Here is a 25106-nt window from a genome sequence, read left to right as displayed (position 1 = left end):
ATCACCTTTCATATGATGTAACGGTACCGAGTCAAACCTCGCCAGGATATGTCGACGCTCTACGCTGCCATATAGCTTACTGACATCATGATTCTATCATAGTATACAAACCATACGGTATCTTTCTTCATTACTATTATATTGCTAGAGGGGAGAGCATTCTCGTTCAAGCCAGGCTAGGGCTCTCGGGTCGTTATGAAGAAGAGGAGACACTTTCTTCCATGTTTCTGCATGATAGGCATTCAACCAGTCTCTCTCTTGCACGGTCAATATACTCAGGTCCACGAGTTTCTTATGAATAGGGCACTTGAGAGACCGCATTTCAGCGTTCTGCTTATGAATGAAACAAGCAGTAGGTGGGTGACTCACCATCGTGAGGTGCTCGAAGGCGAGGTATCCGTTTCCAAAGTTGTATGGAGTCTGAGCTTCCCGGACAATGATAACGTTCTCGATTCGGATGCCGAAGCGCCCGTCAGCGTAATAACCAGGTTCTGTGGGTATGTCGATTTGACTTTTTGTAGAGATCTGGTTTTGAGGGAAAACGTACCATTTGAGATCGTCATGCCAGCTTTCAATGGAAAGTTGTTGTATCCTGCAGGACGAGTTGTCAATACAAGTTTAGCCAGATATGTCATTTGAGGATGTTTTGCGAAAGAACATCCATCAAATGGCTCTTGCCCCAAATGAGGATCTCGGGCATAGGCCTACTCACCGATACGTGTACCGATCCCTTGAGGACCTGCGCGAAAAGACCGAGATAAGATGACATAATGAGACCCACAAAAAGTAGAAACTTGCCTTCGTGAACATTAAGGAAATGGCCGACTCCGTGGCCAGTACCATGCCTTCATCGGCAACACAGCATCATAAGTACTTGTATAGCATAGAGACGCTGGTCAATATAATTACCGATAATCTGGAACATCATATGTTTTAGTGACTTGGTGTCAAATTACGAATATATGCGCACCTAGTCCATCCTGCCACAAAGCTCTCCGAGCAAAGGAATCGCTGAAAGAAACGGTTCAGCCATTCATCGGTCGTATATTACGTGTATAACCCGCACATGATGTATCCTATCGAGGAAGCACTCAGCATTAGGAGGAGGAAGATAAGGAGGAAAAGACTCGCCTGATGTGCCAGTAGGAAAAACGGCAGTGTCGATGGAGATATGGCCTTGTAAGACTCTTGTGAAAGCTCGTTTCTCTTCATCTGTCGGGGTCCCGAAGTGCTATTATTAACTAAAGTGTCAGTACTCGTGTAGTTGATAGCACTGTTTTTTTCGAAGCGCGCACCAATGTCCTTGTGACATCCGTCGTTCCATCCAAATACTGACCTGCCACAATCAGCTCCAGCGGACTCTATCAGTATATGACATGTGCAAAAAGCAAACCTCCGGAATCACACAGATATAACTAATGCATAGATCAGCAAATGGAGTGATTAGCGCTGAGGTTGTAATGCACCTGATCCTTCTTAATTATAGCGCAGTCATTAGGGTCAGGAGAATAATGTATGATGGCTGATTTTGTGTCGTGAGAGAGTGAATAAAAGAGCACCATGAAAAGACGTATACCTCCATTCGGTCCTGTAGATGAGATGGTTGTAAATGATAGTCCCTTGAACATGTCCAGCTCACTACACAAGATTTAGTATATTTATCGATGAATAGATGTTAAACTCACGATCTGAATTTTTCCAGCTGATCAGCACCCTGGCTCTCGTTTAGTTCAACACCATTTTCTAACTGTTCTTCTAGCCAGGCAAAGTAACGAGCCAATGCAGCACCATCACGAATATGGCATTGGCGGAAACCTTCTATCTCTGTCTCGTTCTTGATTGTCTTCAGCGCGGCGACCGGAGAGGGAACTACCAACACGTTATCCTAATAACGGGAGAATGTTAGTGTTGAAGTGCACGTGAGGGATTGGAGTGATGGGTCTACCTGGCCAATTGCTTCTGCGACGGCAAGACTGCCCTTGTCACCCAATAGAACTGGCTACAATCCTTAGGTCATGTAGTGCAATGAAATATATAAAAATACACACAGCCTCTTTGCTAAGTTGAAGGTTGGAGCAAGTTTCCTTGAGGTACGAAAAGAAGTCATCGTAAGGCCGGATTTCAGCTTGGGAACCAATATAATCTCGAACGACGTCATCAATCTGTACAGGATTGACGAACAGTGCTGCCGACTTTTCTGTGATTATGGCGTATGCGAAGAACACTGGAAACAACCCAGCATCGTAAATGAGTGAACACGGTAGGGACAAAAAGCTAAGCCCTACCAGGGTTGTAATCTATATCAGACCCACGCAAGTTGAACAGCCAGGCGACTTCGTCGAGCATGTTGACAACCATAGCTTTAGCATTTTTCTTACGGAGTTCTTCGCGGAGATGCTGAATCTTGTCTGCAGAGGATTTACCTGATAGAAAATAAGTCTGCGATCTTCGATAGTGTGAGTTATGCGCACCAGCGTATTTGATATCCAAGGGAAAGACATTGCTTGTAGGTCGTGGGGGACGGTCTTGTCCCCAAGCAATGTCAACTAGGTTCTTCTCGAGTGACACCAGTTTTGAATTACGAGGTTCAAGAGACTTGCCCAATGAATCGGCATCAACTGCATGACTGGTCAGGGTACCTCCAAGCCTTCACGGAAGCAACATACCCTTGGAAATGAGTGTAGGATCAATACCGATCCTAGTGCCCTGTTCAAGATGCTAGATAAGAAGTCAGCCTCTCCTTTTCCTTTTCCAGCGAATACTATTGACACACTTTGGACAGAAAATCTTGCCAAGTAGGCACGTCTTAACGGCGTGATTAGAAGGACAGGTCCAGAGAACAGTTGAAAAGAAGACATACCAGGAAGGCCTTGCTTCATTAATTTCCAATTCCTGATCATGCGACCTGTGCGTTAGCAGAGACTTGACATCACACGTTCAAGTTACGCACTTGTCCAGCTGCTGTTCGGCTTGTAAGAAGTAACGTCCATCGGTGAACAGGTAAGCATCCTTCAATGTAACGATCGCACAGCCTGCACCAGGCCCATTAGTTCAATCTTATCCCATTTGTACGTTCACCGTCCTCAGTATAGATCGTGCCAATCACCTGCAGATCCATTGAAGCCAGAGATGAACGCCCGTCTTTCATCGCAATGTGCAAGGTATTCGCTCGAGTCTGCTTTTACATCAACATAAAACGTAAGAGATAGTGCTTGGTCAAAACTGACGCTGATCTTCGCTTGGAACTACGAAAGCCTTGACGCTGTTTTCTGGCAGCCTCATCAGCTCCCGAAGGTGGGCCAGCCTTTTGGAAGTATCAACTGTTTGTACTCCAGCACCCATGGTCAGCAAGCGCGTTCTTGGTTTAAAACGAAATGCCTGGGAGAAGGTTGAAGATAGGGAATATTGGATCTGATTGAGACATCGGGATCCGGACCACATGCTTTCTCCAAAGAAAGCTCGGACACTGCTCGACAGCACGAGGATGGCCTCGTCCAACATGGTAATACAATCCCACGCTTATAGCGACTCCAGTACAGAAACATATCACGTCCATTCAAAGAGGGTTTAACAGCGTTGAAAAAATGAAAATAGATCTATCGTATTTTAGTGCAGTCCGTTTAAAAGGGTATGGATTATGTTTTATAGCGGTCGTGGTGAACTCCGAGCACTGCCCTGCAGAGCTGGCGAATTACTGTGGCTTCTGGAAACTCCAGCTCGTGTCCGATGCTCTGAATGCAGACGTGTCCGTTCGTCAACATCACTATCGTCATCCCCTTCATCCTCTTCACTCTCCCGAAGCTGTGACAGCGCCTGGCCCTCCCCTGCATCTCCGTCTTCGAATGCGTTGAATAGCGTAGAGGTCTGTGAACGATATAGAGAACTTCTTCGGCCATGGGTTGCAGAGTTGAGTGCCCCGTCTGGTCTTATATCAGATACACCTCCCCAGCCATCAATAGACAGCCGCCCTTGAAGGCTTAGTCGTGGATTCATCAGCCCACCTTCTAGCGTAGTGTGACCATTAGGACCGGTGAGTGGATCGGGTTTACGAGAGAGGTTGAGCAGATGAACACCGAGGAAAGTAACAGTAAAGCCCGCCAAAAGAGTCACCGTGTTGGTTCCGTCTGTCGTGTTGAAGCCTTGGAAGAGGATCAAGGACGCAACGATCGTTGCAGAAGAAAACCCCACATAATACATCGGGTTGACGCTATAATCGTGGTTAGGACGAGGTCCATTCCGGAATCTCAAAGGCACGTACACATTCGTTGAAAAGATATCTAGAGCTTTGTTGAAGTAGTTCATTTGTACAACGATACAACCCGCCACCACGATCCCAAAGACATATGTGCTTAGATGAGTGAATTGATTGTTACCGCTGAGCGTGAGTTTGATGGCAACACCAAAACCTTTGATGGCCATGACAGAAACAGAGCCCACGAGGGAGCAGATTGAGATGTATACGATAGGATTGGACCGACCATATTTTGGTGCAACAGCGTAAATCATCACCACAGAGAAAACAAGAACCGTGAAACAATACAGCATAAAGCCTATCCCTGGATTAGACAGATAAAACCATAGATAATCTGCCATACCTGGCTGCATCGCATAATTCAAGATTTCATCCACTGTCTGAACAGCCTTGTCTTCTGGAGCATGCAACACGATGATTAATGAACCTATGAGGCACAACGCACAGCCCAATCTTCCAAGATGACCGAGTTCTTCGTTCAAAAGAAAAGAAGCTAGAACAGCTCTGGTAATGCTCTTCTCAGAGGACAGGTGCTCGTAGAATGATATGGAACGTACCCAATGAGAACACTCAAAGCACCTAACGGGGTCACTAATATTGGAGGTGCAAAAGTGTACGCGGCAAAATTGGCGACTAGAAACATGTAGCCTTAGAGAATGATCCACCATTTAAACATGCCACACACCTTCGCCTATAATCACTAAGAAAAAATATGTATAAAAACAAAGTATAGAACTTGGATCTTCGAGAAAACCTACAAGTTGACATCCCTGCCCACCATATTGGATTACGAAGGTAAGAAAGATCATCTGAAGCAGATGCATATGCAGAGTTCCGCCCGGCGGCGTCGTTGAGGCCCTGCAAACGTGATAAACAGGTTGTCCGAATTCTGCAACGAGAGATGATTCTTCGGCTTACCTTCTTTGTTATGATAAAGCTCGTTCCAATTGCGAGAGAGCCGGAGCAGGCGAGAGCGAGGCCAATGTATTTATCATCCACCATTATTGAACGAGTAGCCTCCCTTGGCAAACCGATACGAGGAGGTTTGCCAGCAAAATAGTAACAGGCGTTTCGAAAGGTCGTGTGTCCAAGTTTACAACAGTCACGGTACTGCCACGCCCCTTAGGCCACGTGCGAACGATGCTGCGCGTTCTGGTCACTCGCTAATCCCGCGTTGCCACGGATGGAAAACACTCAAAAGTACAATACTCGGGCTCAACAGAAGTTCGAATTAATGAACTGGGACATCACTATTACTCGAAAGCGAGATAGATATCATAACCTGGAAAATAGCCAACGGGGCTGCTCATCTCGCATGCGCACTGCCAGACTGTCACGGTGCCAGTGGTGCAAGACCTTTCACTCAACATCTCTCCATGGCCTATCAACGTTTACATCAGCTTCATCAACCTCTTCAATCACCTGTACAGATGAAAGAGTGAGCTGCTCCATCCTCCTGCTGAAATCATTCATGTCGACAAGACCCTTATCGCGCGCTGTCTTGTCATACCCTCCACTTTCCTCGACAGGTGCCAACGGATCCCAGGTGATAGATGGCCCCTTCCAACCACCATTGTTATGTACGTAGTTCAAGAAAGATCGCCACAGAGGGTCCAAAGACAACACGGACGGGTCTCCAATGACGATCAGGAGTGCTTGAGCGCGTGTTACAGCCACTGTCGGGGTATTATGGTCAGGGTAAGAAGGCGACGGCCAAGCACACTCAGCTTACCATTGAAACGACGTGGGCTGGCCACGAAACCGAGAGTATGTTTGAGATCATATTCAATAAACTCTCGGCTACTCCTGACAGTCGAAATGATGATGACCTTTCGTTCCTGCGAAGTGATGGTTCGATCAGCATGTAGAGCTGTGACATTGGACGGCTAACCTGGCCTTGAAATTCTTCTACGCTGCCAACCTTGACACCATCCGCCACGGCCTGGAGAGAAGCTCTTATCTTGAGGCATTGAGCATGATATGGCGCGATCACACCAATCTCATCATCGGCTGGGGAGTACTGCTGTCAACATAGTCTCCTGTATATCTGGACATAGCTTACTAATCCAGAATTTGCGGTCAGACCGTAGCGCTGTGATGTAGCTTTTAACTTGTGACACTTCGTCGATATTGAAAAATGAAGGAGATGAAGCTTCTCGATCATCTTTACCAATCACCGCGTGAAAGATCACGGGGAAATTTTTCGAGGCAAGCTGTGGGGATCCCGTGAAAGCATTGATTACTTTGGGGTCACCACACTGTTCCAACTCGCCGGCGTAGAATCTTTCGTTGGGGAACTTCAAGATCGCTGCATGTGAGCGGAAGTTTTTGACCAGCTTCACAACTCTGGTAGTTTAGTGAGTCAAAAATCAGGAAACCAGGAAGATAATAATAAAGACTAACGTCTGACCACGACCACTTTTGACGTCATACGTATCTGAGGTCATAAGTCTCTCAAGATAACTAGTCTCCATACCGAGCTCACGAGCAATACTCGATCGAATGATAGGACCCAGCTGTTTAGGATCTCCAGAAAGTATGATATTCGTTTTGTTATCCGCCATGGTCTTGATACCTATCATAACTTCCGGCTCTGTAGCTTGACCGGCTTCGTCGACGAATATGTGACTGAAGTGACCACGAGGCACACCCACCCCGTAAGGAATGGAGGCAGAAACACATGTGCAAACTATAACTTTGAAACTTTTGAAGCGGGACATAATGGGAGTGGAAAAATGGCGATCCTTCATATATGTATAAGTTCGCAACTCCTCTGGCACCTGTTTGTGGAATCGTGAAGGTGCATACAGTCTAAATAGCTCATCTTTGGTGAATGCAGATGTGAGTCGCGCCGCGATTAGGTCGGCTGCAGAATTACTCGGCGCAGTGGCAAGTATGCGGGCGCTCGGATTGTGGTGAAGGATCTGTTTGATCGCTTCGATGACCGTTATCGTCTTTCCAGTTCCTGGAGGCCCAAAAATCACGAAAGGCACTGAGCCAGGTGTTTGGCGCAGGATTGAAATGACAGCAAGCAATTGGGGAGGATTTGTGGTGATCAGCCGATTAAAAGGTTTGATGTTTACATGAGCGGTTTTATTCGCTGGCAAAACAAACTTTTGGAGGGGGAAAAGTATTCTCTCCGGATTAAAAGCTGTATCCAAAGCTTGGTGTTGTCGTTGCGTGGGGATACGATTTAACTTGAAGCGCACTGTGTAGCGCGAAAGAGACGACCACCCTTTGAACGATGCATGGAAACGTAGGCCAACTTCTTCCTTGTGTACGACATGAACACCTCCTTCAAACCATTGACCTTGCGGACTGCCATGTTTTTGTACGAGAATCCGATCACCTGACATATCATGAGAATCAAGGAAAAATTAGAAAGGTCTGACAGTACTGACCAACCAGAACACTCGGCCTTTTTTCAGCCAAACCTGGGACGTCAAGACTGTTTATCATAGTAAGTCAACACTAGCATAATATAAATGGTAATGACAACTTAACAAGTAATATGGGTCCTTTCTGGCTACCACTGCCTTGGAAACCTCGGAAAAATCAAACGTGGAGTGCGCTCGTAGGTGTGCGTTAGGAATATCGTAGAGTTCAAGGTCACGCCTAATGTGAAAACACTTTAAAACTTGGTTAACAGAATAGTTGCAGGTTACGTACTCCATACGAAATTCTTCTGCCCAAAGCAAAACCTTGAAATGACGAGCATATGTTGCACTATCAAAAGTTTTGGGTAAATAAACTCTTTTGATGGAGCCCAAGATCTGGGTGAACGTTCCCTCAGACAAAGTGACAAACAAATCTCCCGGAATTTTTGCTTGTGGTAGTTTGACAACGTAGGGTATAGCCTTGAGTGAAGGAGGAAGAACGCCAGGTATTACTTCTTTTTCGGACTGTCTAGCTCTTTGTTGACGTGGCTGATAGGGAGCCCTGGGTTTGAGAAGTTCGTGGTCAGCACGACTGCCTATGATGGCCCGTAAAGATCGAACGATAACGAAACGTTGTTGAAGAATAGTGTCCTCAAAAAGGATTTCTAATCGATCTTGAGTTCGACCGGCATATGTTTGACGTAGCGATACAGTAACATTGATTTCCTTGTGATACGTTAATGTAACACCAGCAATGCGGGTAGCGATATTGAACCTGGAGATAAAGCCATTGATTCGAAAATATAGCATGGTAACAAATGCAGCATACTCACGACGATGGCACAGTCCCGCCTGAAGTAAGCTTGGTGCTGATGACAGAAATCCGAGCAGATGGAACAGTATTTTGAATAGTGAGAACTTTTGAGACACCTCTAACAGCATCTTCGACTTCGATTACTTCGAAATCCATATCAGAGACGGTTACACCATGTTTGTTTTTTTCTGCCTCTCCCATTGCGGTTTTGAAAGCCACAACGCCCTCCTTTCTGCGGTGACCATGACTTGCGGGATGATCGGGCCATGAACCTTGCGAAATATACCTATCGCAGATGGCACAAAACACCCCCTCTTCCACTATCTCCGTAGGCTCGATTGCGACAGGAGCTCCCTTCAAAGTCGATTTTGTTTGGTGTTGCCTACCTGACACATGTTGCTTCCAGCTGATTGGCCCACCCACGATAACCTCACACGAAGGACAGTAAAGCCTTGGGATTTTACTCGGAGATGAGTCACCACGTAGCTTGCGTTGATGCTTCTTCCCTGCAATATGGCCTTCGTAAAACGCTGTGGAAGAACAAAAGACGCCACAAATTTCACAGATCCGAATATCGTGGTATTCCGTGCAATTGGGGTCCGTGCAGGCTCCTTGTATCTCAAGCTGATGGCAGTATTTGACAAGCATAATGGAGACGCTACTGAAAGTAGGAGGATGACCACAGTAATGTGTGGGGGGATGGTGCGCTCTGCTCTAACTGTAGAGGACAGTTCAGGGTACTTGTTTAGCCTGATTCTGCCTCGAGGCAAGTACGGCAACACGAAAAGGGCTATTGACACAGTCACGGTGTAATTTTTGGTTTGGGTAACTGGACCCACTTTTGCCAGAATAAGTACCCTCGAAAAGTATGTTGCAGTTCCATCATCCTAATAGTGCATTTCGACAACATTGCCCATAGCAGTCTGCGCGATATTTCCACTGAATGTGAGGAGGTATTACTGGTACAACATGTTCGATTCAACATTACAATTCGGAGTTTTCTCAGGCTAGGGAAAAATACCGCCGCTAGGAATAGCGCTGCCGCGGTCAGTTCGAGGACTTCGAATTCGAATGCGAATTTGAAGTTCGTTGAGAAATTTGAAGATATCAACGGTCATTGTCAGTATGCATCGTCATGTGCTAGCATCGATGACGATGGTTCGATAGTTCATTGATTTTGATTACCGTTCATGGGTGAGTTCACTGTGGTTGAGTGTGAGATCAAAAAGGAGAAGCGGAGATTCATGCACATTTACTACTGCGATCCCGGATGAGTCTTACAGCATATCAAAATATTGTTGGCAAGACCTATATACAACAAAGATACTTTACGTTCGTAGATCGAGATATATAAATATTAGGCAATTTTATCAGAAAACAAATTGCGTCATGATCAGTCTATGCAAGACACAAACTTGTGCTCAAGCAGTCCGAGTCTGCGTCGACAGTCAGCAAACAACCAAGGGATAGTAGTACGAGTAGAACCAACATCACGGCTTCTCCATAGGGGCGCCAGACATTATTCATTGTCCTTCCAAGGCCTGTCAATGTTTATGTCCGCCTCATCAATCTCCTCGTCGCCAGGTTGAGCCATCGAGTAGGTAAGAATCTCCATCCTCCTGGTGAATCTATTCATATTCTCCATACCACCCTCACGCACTATCCCACATAAGTCATCATCCAACGAGACTTCATCCTGAGGGTCCCAGGTGATGGGAGGACCTCTCCAACCCCCGCCATTGTGAATAAAATTCAAAAATGAACGCCATAGAGGATCCAAGGACAAAACATTCGGATCCCCAACAATGATAAGTAGGGCCTGTGCCCTCGTCACCGCGACTAGAGTACATTTACTATGAATTAGGGAGCTTATGCAGCATGGAAATAGTAAGAGCTTACCGTTGAAGCGGCGAGGATTTGCCACAAACCCAAGAGTATGCTTAAGATCATACCCAACAAAATCACGATTACTCCTCACAGTCGATACTATGATTATCTTCCGTTCCTGCAGACGAACTTTTAGTCAGAAAACCATGGGAATGTAATGAATGTATAGCGAACCTGTCCTTGGAACTCTTCGACACTACCAACTTTGATACTATCAGCAACAGCCCTCAGAGCCGCTCGAAGCTTCAAACATTGGGCATGGTAAGGAGCGATTATGCCAATATCATCGTCGGCTAACAAAATACTTCAAGTTGAGATATATAGATACGAGAACCACTTACTGGCTCTGTAAAGTCTATCGGCTCGAAGTGCTTCAACATACGTTTTGACTTGAGTTATTTCGTCGATGTTGAAGAACGAGGGTGACGATGCTTCTTGTTGGTCCCGACCATGGACAGCATGGAAGACGATAGGGAAATATTTAGTCGCGAGCTGCGATGATCCCAACATAGCGTTTGCAATCTTGCGATCTGCACAGGGCTCGAGATCATTGCCGTAGAAGCGCTCGTTGGGGAACTGTAAAATAATCTTGTGTGATCGAAAGTTCTTCACTAGCTTGACGACCCTGTATCAATGTCAGTCAACTTACACGTGCCAGAGAATAATGTGCTCACGTAGTACCAGTATAAATGCGCATATCATAAGCTTCCGTTGTCATGAGCCTTTCAATATAGCTGATGTCCAGGCCAAGCTCACGGGCCACCCCTGACCGGATGATTGGACCCAGCTGTTTCGGATCGCCGGACAAGACTACATTCGAATTATTATCGGCCATAGTCTTTATCATAATCATCACTTCTGGTTCTGTCGCATGACCGGCCTCGTCAACAAAAAGATGGGTAAAATGTCCGCGAGCAACTCCTACACCGTGGCAGATGGACGCAGATACACACGTTGAAATGACGACTTTGAATTCGAGGAATTCTTCCATAGCTGGTATGGAGTAAAGACCGTCCTTCACGAATGTATAGGGTTGCAGTTCAATCGGAACTTGGACTTTGGACCTCGAAGGGGCATACATTCTGAACATTTCGTTGGTGTCTAATGCTGAAGCCAAACGCGACGCTATAAGGTCTGCAGCCGAATTGCTGGGTGCAGTAGCTAGAATGCAAGCGTCAGGGTGGTGATCCAGAAGTTGTCGGATAGATTCTACAACTGTTATCGTTTTTCCAGTGCCAGGAGGTCCAAAAAGCATGAATGGCGGAGATCCTGGAGATTGTTCTAGGATCGAGGTGATGGCTAATAGTTGAGCGGGATTAGAAGCGATGAGCCGGTTGTAAGGACTAATGCCTTCCAAGACTCGTGGCGGGAGTATATGATGAGTTTGAGGAAATAATATTCGATCCGAAATCAAAGCAGAATCGAGAGCTTGGTGTTGCCGTCTCAGTGGTATCCGATTCAGCCTGAAGCGTACATTATAACGTTGCTGGGAGGTCCATCCCTGGAAAGACCTATTAAATCGAAGCCCAACGCGCTCTTTTTGTACCACATGCACCCATCCTTCGTACCATTTCCCCTCGGGACCTCCATGAGGCTGAACAAATATCTGATCCCCTAAGCAAATAGGTCATAACGACATCTATATCGGAAAAACCATTGATGACCATGCACTTACCAATGATCACGCTTGGGCGTTTCTCAGCCAATCCTGGAACACCAAGACTGGTCTCGTGTTTGAGTGGGTATTCATACTGTCAATCAAGTTGACGCACTAGTAATAGGCATTTCTTCTATCCACAGCCTGTCCCCTTCTCGATATATCGAGGAAATCGGTTTTATCCAATTTCGCGTCCAGGATATCATACATTTGAAGATCTCGCCTAATTCACAATGAGCAGGCACCATAACGGTCAATTATTGTATACATACTCCATGCGGTATTCTTCAATCCAGAGCAAGTTCTTGAAATGGCGACCAAAAGTGTTGCTGTTGAGTATACCAGGTAAAAATGCATCTACAACGCGTTTCAGAACCTCTGAAGAAGTTCCCGTGGACATGGCAGACATGAGCAGGTCGGGGATTTGCGCTTTCGGCAGCTTGATAACATAAGGTATGGCAAATACGGCTGGTGGACGAACACCAGGAATAATGTCGCAAACCGGAAGCTCATTCGTCCGTTTGCGATTCGGAGGTTTGAACGGGGCTACAGGTTTTAGCAACTCATGATCTATGACATCACCTACGACGCCCTTCAAAAGCCGCACAATCACAAATTGTTGATGCAATACTTTATCCTCGAAAACAAGTTCCAGACGATCTTCATAGCGACCGTTGTAAGCTTGTTGAAACGATATTGCAACAGAAATAGATTTCCCGCATTTCAATTGAGCACTTGTAGGTGCGCTACCGACAAAAAACCTGTGAAGTATACCGGGCGTTTACTAGAGTTCAAAGCTATTAGACAAGAGACTCACGAAGGATTTGATTTGATCGAACTGCTAGATGATAATTTCGCCTTTACGATTGTTATCTGTGCTGATGGAACGGTGTTCTGGATGGTCAATGTTCTGATAACACCTTGGTTGGCTCTTTGGACATCAACAATGCCAAAGTCTACGTCCTCAGAAACGATAATTCCGTGTTTATCTTTCACTGCTTCTTCTAAGACAGTCTTGAAAGCAACAACTTTCTGTTTTTTGAGGTGCAAGGGATTTTGGGGATGGTGGGACCAACTATTCCTGGGAATGTGGCGATCACAGATACCGCAATATACGTGCCCTGAGACTGTATCAAGAGTTACGGGCTGAACATCAGCAGATACACCTTTTCGAGTGGCACACTTGCGATGTCGTACGCCTGAGAGATGGTGATCCCAGGCGGTTGGTCCGAAGATGGTAGAATCGCATATTGAGCAATGAAAAGGGGAGGTGCTCCCTCGATTTTTGTGCCTTTTGCCGCCAAGGTGAGCTCTATATGCAGATGCAGATGTGCAAAAAATCCCGCAATCGTTGCAGACGTTGAGGTCGTGATTCCGTTTGCACGATGAATCCGTGCAAAAACCTTCGGCTTGAAGATGTTGGCAGATGTTTGGAATCATGGAGGTCAAGGTGGCGCGGAAAGACTGATAGCAGTGGTGATTGACGTGATATACAGTAGTATTGTAGGAGGGCGATAAGACCGTGAGTGCCCCAACTATCTCCTGTGTACACATATAAGTATTACCCGACCCTTGGTTCTGAATACTGGCTGTTATCAGAAGTGTCTGGAAGACCAGTCGGTGCCTCGAGGATGCGGTGACCACCGAAGATTACGGGCACAAAGAGCACATGCATCAGAGGATCTAAGGTGTGGCTGTAACTTGACATTACACGAACATTCGGATGAGGAACATACCATACAGTAGAAGGAAAGTATTATCATAGAACGAGCCCAAATTTAATAATATTGAATGTTTAAACTGCGAATCGCGCAATCACCCTCAACGTGTTCATTCATTAGAGCGTGCATTGCACATTCTAAGGTCTATCGAATATCGTTGGCCATCAGTAGTCCCTTTGAGCTTCCAAGGCAGCCTGTGATACGTCGTTGTTGTGGATACCTTTAGCCGCCTTTCAATTACTTTAACAAGTGCAGAGCGTATGCATTGCGATAAAAAGAAGAGGGACAAACTAAATATCATACACGCAGAGACCAAATCGTTATAGGAATGCAAACAGCGGCAGTGAGTACGCGCGACGACTGACTGGGACTCGTCTTAGACAACGTGTCTACTTCTTCGAGATTTGTTTACAGTCCCCGAGCGTTCCAAAGCAGCTTTCAGACTTCGAATGGTCTGGACAATTTCACCTAAATGGAAGATCAGATGCTGTAAGATTACCGGAGATAATTTAGAAGACTCACCGGCAAGTTTTGGGGTATCTGCCTCGAAATCGTATCTTTTATTCCTACTATCGCGCTGTACAACTATCTTGAATATCGTTGATGATTTCGTAGACTGTTGGCAACCAACAACGCTTTTGATGTGGAAGGATGTCGTCTTTCCGCTATCGAAAACAGCTTTGGCTTTGTTTGTAGATGGCATGATCTAGGCACTATGGGATCAGAAAGTAGATTTGGACTGGTGGCAGAGCACTAACATGGATGTAGACTCCATCAATTGCCAGCGTGCGTTCCTGGCGAGTCAACATGGGCATCTTCCTATAGATCGTGTATTTCTGATAGCCAACCCTATTCAGTAATGAGAATAAACGTGTAAATTGTCTAATTTACCTTATACGCCGCAGTGAAGTCCATTGCAGCGCTGATCTGAACCTCAGGAACGTCCGAAATCCGTTTGAATATCGATGCTGAACAACGATCAATATGCTAGGAAAGCGAATACAATGAATAAGTATTCTTACCGTTCGGATCTGTCGTCCGGGCGGCCCTTCGCTCAGGTTCGATTCCTAATTGAGGTAACATCGAGCGTTTGCAAAGCGTGAGCTCTTTCTTGCCCTGTAGACTAGCCACGGTACGATCCAAGGGAATCAAGATGCTCGTATCAGTATCATTCAATATCAGCGCATAGTCTTTTGGATTGGCCATTCTGCGTTTGCGACAAACCAGCTCCAAAGCCTCTTGCATGTACATCCCAGCCGACCTAAATTTATATACATAAGCTTTCTCAATGTTAAACGAGGAAATTTGTGCTTACACAGGTATAGTGGTCGAAATATGTACAGCATCAGCGGTATCTGCAACTCTAATGCGCAGGAATATCTGTGGTCCATGACTTGATGAAGGACCGAGTGAAGAGGAAAGTATAGGTGTGGTACTGGACATTGCACTTGTACCAGGTCCGAAGATCGGAGGAGGAGCAAGACCAGCAGCTGGAGCGGGTTCTATTTTCTTGGGTGCTGCCATAACTCTAGATGGTCGACGCTGTATCTTAGCCTCCAACTGAAGATTTTGTTGTACTGATTGGAATGCCTTCAATTTTATTGTACTCGTGTTAATGGGTGAGAAACATACTTTGTGTTTGCGAGGCTTGAAGCACGGCAAAAGCATCAAAGTTGAATTTGGAGGCTTTCCCTGTACGATCAGGTGCTGAAAAAACAGTAATGAGATTTGTTTCTGCTAAATAGAACTTCGCCACCTACGAGGGAAGTCTTCGTCCACCTCCCCATCTTCTGCGATACGCATGATCCACCCAACAGCGGACAGTTTAGGGTCATCTTCGTCAGTGATGTCCTCGTCCAGCTTGGGTAGCCAACCTTCCTCCCAATATGTCCACAACGAAAACCCAATAACCTCTTCTACACTTGCATCCTTCCTCACATTCAGATTTATGGTCTCCCCAGCAGGTTTCTGAGCATGAGGGAAAAAGACTTTCACATCCATTGATGCAGTCTCCCCTCGTCCAGAAATGGCAGCATACAATTCACTGAATGGATTAGATGACCGCCCAGAAGAAACCAGCACTGCTGTCAATGCAGATTTTTGTGGGCGAACTGGCCCTACCGCGCGCCGTGTGAACGTCATGTCTGGTGCAGGCACGGCAGGCTGGTACGAGACAGTAGATCCTCGCGCACGCAGCTCTGACTTGCGCAATGGTGCTGCCGACTGCTCCGGTGGGGGCACAGGCGTAACCATTTCAAAAGATAAGTCAAGGGGATTTCCGCGCGAATCAGGAGGAGACCCTTCATCTCCCTCAGCGATGTGTCCTTCTGATACTGGGCTTAGACGAGAGCGCGTACGGGCGTGCTGTACGACGTAAGGTGAAGACCCCAAAGCGGAAGGATTGGATATCGAGGCTGCAGATGCAGTCCCTGACAATAAAGACATTACGTCTGAGGCACTATCTGAATTTACCCCAGGGGTGCGTGTCGCTGCAAAGTCGCTTCACGCCTCTATATGTCAAAAAGAACACAAAGGAAACGAAAAAAAACTGCTCACGGATCAAATTCGTCCGCTTCATCCATGTTATCATCTCCGGGTGGGGCATCATCGAAATCGTCATCTTCGTCGTTGTCATCGTCCATCAGACCGTCCTCGCCCTCATCGGACGAGGAAAGCTCTGGATTCAAATTTCCAGTGGTGATTTGTGGAACTTTTTGTTCCACCAAAGGAGGCTCTCTCCGTGCTTGCAAACGCAACTTTCGCCGAGCTTCCATCTCTGCTGCTCCCTTGAACTTAGGTATGAACTGCAGCTCCTTTGGAGGTAATTCTGGCAATGGTGGTTCGTCGCGACGCTGCACTGTCGGATGGGATGGTAATGAAGATCCACCATTGGCGATATCCAGAACCTTTGTGCGTGTATCTGCCTCGACCGAACCCGAGTGGTTAGGGCGCGTTGCGGCTGCTACTGGTGTCGCGTCTGCAGTAATATCCATACTAGAGCGTAGAGAACCCCTTTTTGATATAGAGGCCCGCTTCCCAGATACACGCAAGCCTAGAGCGCCCGATCTTCTTGGTCCCATGATTGTCTGACTATGTCGCAATCCAGTGGCACCAGGAAATCCTGATGAAGATATCTTGTTATTAGAAGACTCTCCCTCATCGTCTGAGACATGAGGGCTTGAAGGCATGGCTAGTTCTGGCCATCGTTCGACGTCTGCGAGAGACGCAGCAAGGATGTAAGGATTAGAAGTATAGGAAGGGCTCAGTGATATGAGACGGGCGCCATATGGATCATCGACGTTGCGAAGATAAGATAAACGTAACCTATGTATTAGATAGCTGTAATTCGAGTGAGTTTAGGTTTGTTCTCGTATACTTGTGGTACAACTCACCTAGGGTCGTTGATCAGCGACATCCTATCGACAGAGCAGAAGCCCTAATGAGTTTCGAGCGCGCTCAGGTCTCACTACAACTCTGATAGTTGCTTGATATATGCAAAGCAACAAAAGGCCAACGAATAGCACTGGCAATCACTACGTCGTGGTCAAGAACTTGAAGGTCAGCCACTGCGGCTGCGGTGAGCGCTACCGGTCACCGAGCTAAACGTAAGGGTCAGCAGACCTTGCTTTCACCACCAGCAAGCTTTCCATCTATCAGTGTTGGCCCTTCGTTTCCCAGCCCTAGTTAAGCGATAGCACTCGGCTTGGGCACTTGTTAGTCAAAAGTACGTTCTTGGTAACGTTGAGTTGTGAATCAGTTGACGTTGTCTTACTTCTTTTGCCGTCTTTCTAACAATCTTATCATCGCGTTCTCACCACATGATGGTTATTTACTCGGACCGTTGGTCTAGTGCATGATGTGCATCGAGATTCATACCCCACGAATTGCCATAAATAAGGATCCAGTTTCCTTCTTACTCCTGCTCTGAATCCCCCAACGACTCTCTTCAATATCGGTCGACTAACTTCACGAACTAAGGCTTTCCATCATGTCGAATCCTACTCTTCTGAGTCAAATCCGTACTTTGGTATCTGTAGATATCGACTCTATGAGCACCGCTGTTGCTACTCGACACACTGATTCATCGACCCTGTTTTGTGACATGACATCAAACCAGGCTATTGTACACAACGAAGCCGTGCTCCCTGAAAACGCTCATGTCTTGAAAGATATCTCGGAATACATAAATTCTACTGGCATAGATATCAAAGAAGAGTCAGGCGTGTTGAAAGCCATTGATCTGGTGGTGTGTTGGTATCATCTTGCCTTGTTCTAACGATCTCACGTTGCCGCTCCATCTGTGTTTCTAGGCCGTGCTATTAGCAAAACAAGTGTATCCTTATCTCACTGGATATGTTCTTGTGCAGACATCCCCATCCTTCGCGTTCGATACCGAGAAAACCATCGCGCATGCCAAGAATCTGGTGTCTACTTTTGAAGCAAATGGCATTCCCAGGTATTACACCCTCTCGCCACGATAACTGTCTTCAATTCACTGCTTAGCGCTTCCCCTGCAGAAATCGAGTCTGTATCAAAATCCCTACTAGTGCCGAATCGATCGTTGCTTGTCAGTATCTAGCAAAATTAGGCATCAACACCCTAGCTACCTGCCTGTTCTCTGTTCCGCAAGCTGTGGCTGCATCACAAGCAGGTTGTTTGTATGTGGCCCCTTATTTCAATGGTATGTATTTCATCTCTCTGTAGTACACACCACCTGATGGCCGCTTCAAGAACTTCGCATGCACTTCGAGCCCGGACTTTGGAAGGAATACCAGGACACAGTGAAAGAGCATCCCGTCGTACCCGTCATACAAGCCATTGTAAAGACTTTCCAAACGCTAGGGACAAAAACCTTGGTGATGCCTGCTAGGTATCTATTAGTCTCATACCATATCATACGGTTCGTTGTTTGACTAATCGCACCATTTTCTTCATCTAGCATAGTTACCCCTGAAGAGGAAAGTACTTGTGCAACTAACATTGATGTTATTAATTATGTCGCGAAATAGGTTATCGCTCTCGTTCGACTTCGTCCAGACCACTTGACACTCTCGGGAGCAGTCCTTGACAAATTATCTTCTACACCAGCTGTTTCAGAAGAAATGTTTTCTGAGGTCAATATTGGCGTCACCGCAAGCAGAGAAGGTAAGGAGACATGGTATCCCCTGCCGACATTGCTCGCCGACACTAATGATATTTGAATGCGACAGTTTTAGAGATCAACTACCTTGTTAATGGTGCCGAACCTCTAAAGAAGGCGCTGGAGCTTGACGCAGAAGCAAATCGGAAACTTCAAGACGCCGTCAAGATTTTCGGTGAAATGGAAGATAAAACGAAAGAATTTCTTCGTGCTAGGTTTGCCTCTTGAAAGGTAGGACACACGTAGGGGTATTTACAATGTACAGCTTTTTATTATTATGGAATTCTTTGATTGTCTGCTATACCCAAACATTAAATAGACGACAGGATCATTTGTACTTCTTATGCTGTAGCTTTCACGAAAAATGTCGAGAAACTCTGCAGTAACAATCCTAAGTTACCTTATACTATATTCATCACGTGACCAAAAATGGACAACACTTTCTTTTCGACTGTGAACTGAGGGAAGTTCTCATTTTGCTCGTCACTTGACCCACGCAATTCACTTATATTGAGGTAGAAGCCTCATTTCTACCTTCAAAAATTGGGCTGAGGTAGCTGGAGCCGGTAAACAGATCCAGTTCAAAAGCTTTTCTGCCAGTGAATCTTCAGAGTGAGTTACTATCGTGTGTTATATTTCCTGGACATCCTTACATACTTACCCTTCGAATCATTGAAAGTCACTAAGATCCTATGCCTTTGCCTTACGACCTTTGTGCCCGCGTTCAAAACGCCTTCAGAGCACGTCACCGTTGGATAGCCGTCGACCACACCACGCAAAACCTCGGCATCCTTTCCATCCTCCTCCGCGCCGGTTTCGTCTCAAATATCACTCGTGGAACAATTGCAGCACCCTCACCACAGGACTTCAACCGTGTGGGTGATGCTCAACGTCGCATATGGGCAGACCTCAAGTACCGCGACGACCGACCTGTGTTAAATGGCATGGAGCTCATTAGCAAACCTAGTAGGCGGGTATTCATGGACATTGGGGAGATTCGTCGGTTGTGTTCTGGGAGACGAGCGCAGACGATCAAGCCGCTTGGCATGGGCGAGATAGCGGTAGTGCACACGAAAAGCAAGGAGCACGAGTGGCTGGAGGCACGGGAAGCATTACAGCTCAATTTGGACGGGGAGGTTATCTGCAGAGCTCGATGAATTTGACGACGTGCTACACCGGTTAGTTGAGTCTCTGCTCTCCCTAGAATTTTCAGCTTTGCCTAAACCAATTCATTAGTACTTCAAGCCTTCAGGTTCTTGCTTATTCACAATGCATAATTATATTCCACAACATATAGTCGCATGGTCCTTCATCTCAAAAATCATGTTGTTGCTCATTCGAGCTATTTGACCTCGAAGGGAGCAAAATAATCTGAATAAGTCACCGACAAGGAGGTAAGACCACCAAGGAAAGAATCTATTCACTGCGTTACGATGCAATTGACTCGGATACGTTACTCTCCCAAAAATCTACCTTTAAAGAAAATCTAAGCCAATTCCAACCTGGAAGCCTCGGCGTGCACCATCGCTCTTACTCGAGACAATAGGGACTCCGAAGTTCACCTCTACTCTCACGGGGTCAAACCGGTAAATTAGTCCTACACCTGCAGATACAGATGGTTTCGACAAACAATCGGAAAAGTTTTCAGCCAAGTTTTTAGCTAAATCGAATCTTCAACATTGCAGACGTCCGGATAAAGAGAGAGAACATACATTTGTCCATTACATCAAGTCTTCCTGCATTGACAAAAAGGTGGGACTTGACTGGCCAATGAGGCTTTCGTGGAATGTCTGATATAAGAGAAATGCCAGTTGACCAGTAAATATCGCCACCGAGTGAGTCCACTGATAGTATATTAGTACCCCGTTCTTTGACGCGCACAACCGTCGTACCTCCATCTCTAGGACCCATGCCATTGGCCCTGAAAGACCTTACACTAAGAGGGCCGCCTAGCTGGAACCTATCAGAAAAGGGAGCTTGAGGAGTAAAGCTTCTTATAAACCCGGTACGGGCTGCAAAAGACAGTGCCTAGAGCGATACGTTCATTACCGCGAATTGTGATGTTTTTTTTATTTTTTAAAAAAAAGGAAAACTTACAACGCCAGGTAACACCCTTCGTGATGCTTGGCCCTCAACTTCCGCTTTATAGAAGAATGCGTCTCCACCAAGCCCAGCAAATTCTTGGAAGACTTTGGTGTATAATCCACGAGTCGCCGTTATTTTGTCGTCTCGCGTGTCTCGTGTCCATCTGTGGGATATTGAAGACTTCAAAGTCTGTCCTGCGACTTCTCTTATACTATCATTTATCAGAGTTAGTAACCACGCAAAACGAAGTACTTTTTATGTTTACCTCGGTGAGGCTGACGGGATTAAATTTCCAATATGCCTGAGGACTGCTTCATAAGTGATCTCATGGACACCACTGGATCGCAAATCGCTCTAAACACGGGGAAATTGTTCAAGTGACATAAAAATGCAAGAAAATAAGCTGACCTAGCTCACCCTGACTGCAGCCTTGAAACCCCGCAAACCTTCTGAAGCGCTTGCATAAGACGAGAGATCCCTATCCAGTGCAAAAAGTGATAGTTCCCCTTTTGTTCGCAAGGACGACGAGAGGGGCATAGATAATAAAGTATGAAAAGAACGACGGGTTTGAGTTCCAAGAGAGAGATTAGCTTCTAAAGTTTCTGCTCCTCCGAAAACGTTACGTATGCGTGCAGTCGCACTCTGAGCATCAGAATATGATATGAGAAAAATACATCATGGCTTGGATGTAAAAGCACGGTCACGCACGGCATTGCCTTCGCTGTTACCCAGTTCTGTAGATGTCTTGAGAAAAAATCTACCCTTTTCGCGTGTCTTGAAGATGATGTCGACATCTCCTTCCTTAGCAAGCATATCTCTACTCCTTTCAATCTTGGCCTCGACAGACTGAAAAAGATCAGTTTCTTGCAGAACATGACTGATGCCGCGGGCCGTGTGTAGCACATTTTGTAGCGTGGAAGGCTTGTCCACGTCGAGTGGTGAAAGCTGCGGCGATAACCACGGGTTGACCAACCAGTCCAAGAAGGACCGACGAGTGTGTTTGGCACCTTGGACGCGTACTGTCGCGATCCGCAAATGTGTTGACAGGTTCTCATTGACCTAGGAAGATGGATTCGGAGGTTCGGTGGGGTACACCAGGCAAGAATGACTGCACTTACAATGTCAGCGAGATGCGATACGGCTGACTCGTATTCTCCTTTCAATTTCCTTGCAACGCGGTCCTCCTGCCATTTCCTGAGTTTGTCCAAGTCAGCTCCATCCGGTTCTTGTGGACGACCTGAGTTTTGCAGAGGCGGTTTCAATGAACTCATGGCTTGAAATGGTGATAAACATGTCCAAACACAAGATTTACCCTAGAATTCAAAGTCCGATATTCTTATCTGTCCACCTTAAAAGCCTTATTCAGCGCCTATCATATCGTCCTTTATAAGGGCGTGACGTGAAAAACAAACATTTAGCTTTCTGTCGCATTGCATCATTCAGGCGTTTTCTGTCCTTTACTCATCACGTTCAAGCCAAATCTTACGGTTTGTCGATGTCGGCGCACTACGGAGCTCCTCAGTCTCTACCCCAAGACTATGCTATTCTTTCCAGATTCGCAGTAGCTATAGAGAATACTGACGATGAGGAAGCGAATTACTCCTTGCTGCACGGGACCGAAGAGAACGGCACAGAGACACCTGATATCGATGGTGGAGTCAGTATTCCTCGGGCTGGCGCCGCCTTGCGCCGTAGCAGCTTTCCTTCCTCCTACATTCATCCCCCTCAGCCCAACATGAGCCTTTTACCAGCCAACCAGGTATACCCTCATGTAAATGTATCAGAAAACACCCCTTTGCTGGCTCCTCTTATGCCCCGCATAGAAGAAGACGTGGATGCGCAGGATGTTAGTACTACCAAAATGTTTCAGGAGGAATTGAGGATCCTCACGAAGTATACCGTGCCCGTTTTTATGTATGCCTTGTTCGCTATTGTACGTTTATAGTATCATACTAACAGCTCCCTCAAACAGTACCCATCTTTTCGAATACAGCCTTATAATGGCTTCTGTGGTCTCCATAGGCCATCTTTCAACTACCGCTCTCGCAGCTGCGACACTCGGGTCTATGACTGCTAATGTTTCTGGTTATAGCATTTTTCAAGGCTTTGCCAGTACTCTTGACACCATGCTTCCCGGAGCTTGGACATCCTCTCAACCTCAACTTGTTGGCTTGTGGTCTCAGCGCATGGGTGTGTGCTGTTTTGCCTTCTGCTCTGATTTGTAACTTAAAATAGTGCATCAGCTGTTGTGATGGGTGCGACTTTGATCGTAAGTCTTTTTTGGGTGACATCAGAGTTCATTGACGCATATAGCTCGATCATAGCCTGTTTTTGTTATCTGGTTCAATGCAGAATCTATCCTCTTATTATTACAACAAGAACCAGAAGTAGCACAACTCGCTGCTCTATACCTAAAATGGTCATCGATAGGTCTCCCTGCCTATGCGTTCAATCTTATATCAAGGTAAGCGCGTAGTCATGAAGTTTCAGCGCGTCGTCTTCACGTGTTTGCTTTCAGACGCTATTTCCAATCTCAAGGTATGTATTTGTAAGATGTTAATATTATTATTTTACTGACGGCCTTGCAGGTTTATTTGCTGTGCCCACGCGTATAATTCTCGTAATAGCACCAATAAACGTGCTATTAAATTATCTATTTGGTATGTTTGCCGTACCTATCTTCTTTTCTACTGCATTTCTTACCTGACCTTCAGTATGGGGACCTGAATCCATTAGGCTAGGTTATATTGGCGCGCCTATCGCCACATCAATATCTTTCAATCTTGTGTCCGTGGCCTCAGTGGTCTACGGTATTTTCTTCGTTCCAAACACTGCTTGGCATCCTTTGACAACACGGTCCTTCACTAGTTTGGGGGTCCTTGTGCAATTAGGACTTGCAGGTGTTGGTTAGTAACCTTTGTCATTATGACATTTTCTATAGTGTCACTAATTCTCAAATATTGTACAGGTCAAACTGCCTCAGAGTGGTGGTCTTGGGAGCTTGTTGGATGTAAGTTTACCACTTCTATCCACTAAGAGGATATTGACGTTTGGGTATTCATAGTGGCTGCTAGTCTGTATGTGCATATTCATAACCCAGGCCAATTGCATGACTAACTCTTTTATTCAGACTAGGGCCAGTTTCCCTAGCGGCCCAGTCTGTCCTCCTAGTTTCTGCCTCCACTACGTTTCAGGCACCATTTGCGCTCGGAGTTGCAACCTCCGTTCGGTATGTTATCTCACTTATTTTCCGAGGCAATCTAATCAAACTTGGATGGCAGCATTGGAAACCTTCTGGGCGAGAGAAAGGCTAAACGAGCTGGGGTTTCTGCGAATACATCCGTGGTAATGGCTGTTATCATTGCCTCATTTTGGAGGTATACCGTTTTCTCGTGGAAGAAAGGCAACGCATCGCTGATAATCGATACTTAGCGTCTTGTACCTTTCCTTCCGGAAGTCATGGGGTCATTTATTCAATGATGATCCTGGTTAGTTATTTGCAATGCACCGATACTTTTTTTCTTCTCATTCTTTGTTGTCACCCAGAGGTGGTGACGCTTGTGGCTTCCATTTTGCCCTTGGTGGCTCTCTTCCAAGTATTCGACGCCGTTAGTGCTGTGACAGCCGGAATCCTGAGAGCTAGGGGTAAACAAGTATGTATTCACGATACGTCCATGATTACTATTGACCTTGTTACCCCTTTAGTTCACTGGCGCTCTTTTGAATTTGAGGTAATTAGTAACTGTCATTTGCATTTGTGGCAGCAAAGTTGACATTTATAATTTTCTTCTAGCGCATACTATATCATAGGTATTCCCTTCGGTATCTGGTTAACATTCAAGCATGATATGGAATTAATTGGGCTGTGGGTGGGCCTCACTGTCTCATTGGTATATTGTGCAGGGTGGGGTGTCTACCTTTGCCTCAAGACAGATTGGCAAAGAGAGGTCAAAAAATTGATGGATAGATTGGCGGTGGAAACAAAGAGCAGTAACCAAGATGCAGAGCACGGCGAGAGTTGAAATGCGAAAATCTAATATCTTAAAGTAACTGTTTATATCTTTGTTAATTATATCTAACTAACAGGTCATGTCAATACAAACTTTCCTTGGAGTTGTTTATATTTGTTGGCATGCGACAGTCAGTTAACGATTCTCTCGTAAGGGATTTCTT

The 25106-nt window shown here is 45.9% G+C and overlaps 9 protein-coding genes across 9 annotated transcripts; 3 read left to right on the top strand and 6 right to left on the bottom strand.

Moving 5' to 3' along the window:
* Positions 1 to 63: 63 nt before the first annotated feature.
* Positions 64 to 3450, bottom strand: SERLADRAFT_456590 (uncharacterized protein; the record flags this gene model as incomplete). Its single annotated transcript, XM_007313366.1, has 24 exons — positions 64 to 306; positions 370 to 491; positions 548 to 592; positions 713 to 739; positions 799 to 845; positions 910 to 916; positions 971 to 1011; positions 1067 to 1076; positions 1132 to 1231; positions 1296 to 1336; positions 1394 to 1415; positions 1467 to 1522; positions 1577 to 1638; positions 1686 to 1885; positions 1946 to 1999; positions 2049 to 2224; positions 2286 to 2423; positions 2472 to 2618; positions 2667 to 2718; positions 2774 to 2805; positions 2861 to 2892; positions 2951 to 3032; positions 3107 to 3175; positions 3228 to 3450. The coding sequence occupies 24 exons, from the start codon at positions 3439 to 3441 to the stop codon at positions 145 to 147; spliced, it is 1938 nt and encodes a 645-aa protein (XP_007313428.1).
* A 192-nt stretch (positions 3451 to 3642) lies between these two features.
* Positions 3643 to 5254, bottom strand: SERLADRAFT_365197 (uncharacterized protein; the record flags this gene model as incomplete). Its single annotated transcript, XM_007313365.1, has 6 exons — positions 3643 to 4207; positions 4259 to 4550; positions 4596 to 4756; positions 4810 to 4885; positions 5011 to 5110; positions 5171 to 5254. 6 exons carry the CDS (start codon positions 5252 to 5254, stop codon positions 3643 to 3645), a joined length of 1278 nt encoding a protein of 425 aa, XP_007313427.1.
* A 515-nt stretch (positions 5255 to 5769) lies between these two features.
* Positions 5770 to 6915, bottom strand: SERLADRAFT_456584 (uncharacterized protein; the record flags this gene model as incomplete). Its single annotated transcript, XM_007313364.1, has 5 exons — positions 5770 to 5928; positions 5985 to 6090; positions 6144 to 6262; positions 6315 to 6598; positions 6656 to 6915. Coding segments are annotated over 5 exons (846 nt in total), but the record flags the coding sequence as incomplete, so codon positions are not given.
* Positions 6916 to 10400: 3485 nt separating this feature from the next.
* On the bottom strand, positions 10401 to 11246 carry SERLADRAFT_456582 (uncharacterized protein; the record flags this gene model as incomplete). The annotated part of the gene is made up of 4 exons (XM_007313363.1): positions 10401 to 10448; positions 10505 to 10623; positions 10672 to 10955; positions 11005 to 11246. Coding segments are annotated over 4 exons (630 nt in total), but the record flags the coding sequence as incomplete, so codon positions are not given.
* A 2703-nt stretch (positions 11247 to 13949) lies between these two features.
* On the bottom strand, positions 13950 to 16013 carry SERLADRAFT_456579 (uncharacterized protein; the record flags this gene model as incomplete). The annotated part of the gene is made up of 8 exons (XM_007313362.1): positions 13950 to 14176; positions 14231 to 14414; positions 14467 to 14544; positions 14600 to 14676; positions 14731 to 14969; positions 15024 to 15285; positions 15341 to 15415; positions 15469 to 16013. The coding sequence occupies 8 exons, from the start codon at positions 15959 to 15961 to the stop codon at positions 14085 to 14087; spliced, it is 1500 nt and encodes a 499-aa protein (XP_007313424.1).
* A 1683-nt stretch (positions 16014 to 17696) lies between these two features.
* SERLADRAFT_433177 (uncharacterized protein) lies at positions 17697 to 19076 on the top strand (the record flags this gene model as incomplete). The annotated part of the gene is made up of 7 exons (XM_007313361.1): positions 17697 to 17954; positions 18019 to 18164; positions 18226 to 18389; positions 18440 to 18528; positions 18579 to 18608; positions 18718 to 18853; positions 18919 to 19076. 7 exons carry the CDS (start codon positions 17697 to 17699, stop codon positions 19074 to 19076), a joined length of 981 nt encoding a protein of 326 aa, XP_007313423.1.
* A 228-nt stretch (positions 19077 to 19304) lies between these two features.
* Positions 19305 to 20005, top strand: SERLADRAFT_445008 (uncharacterized protein; the record flags this gene model as incomplete). The annotated part of the gene is made up of 2 exons (XM_007313360.1): positions 19305 to 19460; positions 19528 to 20005. The coding sequence occupies one exon, from the start codon at positions 19541 to 19543 to the stop codon at positions 20003 to 20005; it is 465 nt and encodes a 154-aa protein (XP_007313422.1).
* A 200-nt stretch (positions 20006 to 20205) lies between these two features.
* On the bottom strand, positions 20206 to 22214 carry SERLADRAFT_412777 (uncharacterized protein; the record flags this gene model as incomplete). The annotated part of the gene is made up of 8 exons (XM_007313359.1): positions 20206 to 20508; positions 20561 to 20692; positions 20741 to 20876; positions 20946 to 21144; positions 21199 to 21287; positions 21351 to 21575; positions 21642 to 21992; positions 22052 to 22214. The coding sequence occupies 8 exons, from the start codon at positions 22202 to 22204 to the stop codon at positions 20324 to 20326; spliced, it is 1470 nt and encodes a 489-aa protein (XP_007313421.1).
* Positions 22215 to 22770: 556 nt separating this feature from the next.
* SERLADRAFT_456573 (uncharacterized protein) lies at positions 22771 to 25055 on the top strand (the record flags this gene model as incomplete). The annotated part of the gene is made up of 15 exons (XM_007313358.1): positions 22771 to 22847; positions 22906 to 23123; positions 23177 to 23202; positions 23258 to 23397; positions 23452 to 23471; positions 23522 to 23593; positions 23648 to 23839; positions 23902 to 23943; positions 23998 to 24010; positions 24064 to 24162; positions 24215 to 24310; positions 24366 to 24421; positions 24480 to 24586; positions 24639 to 24664; positions 24727 to 25055. The coding sequence occupies 15 exons, from the start codon at positions 22795 to 22797 to the stop codon at positions 24953 to 24955; spliced, it is 1389 nt and encodes a 462-aa protein (XP_007313420.1).
* Between the last annotated feature and the right edge of the window lie 51 nt (positions 25056 to 25106).

The sequence above is a fragment of the Serpula lacrymans genome, assembly GCF_000218685.1.
Source record: "Serpula lacrymans var. lacrymans S7.9 unplaced genomic scaffold SERLAscaffold_2, whole genome shotgun sequence".
In the NCBI taxonomy this organism is placed as follows: Eukaryota; Fungi; Basidiomycota; class Agaricomycetes; order Boletales; family Serpulaceae; genus Serpula; species Serpula lacrymans.
This window is presented reverse-complemented; position numbering and strand designations above follow the sequence as displayed.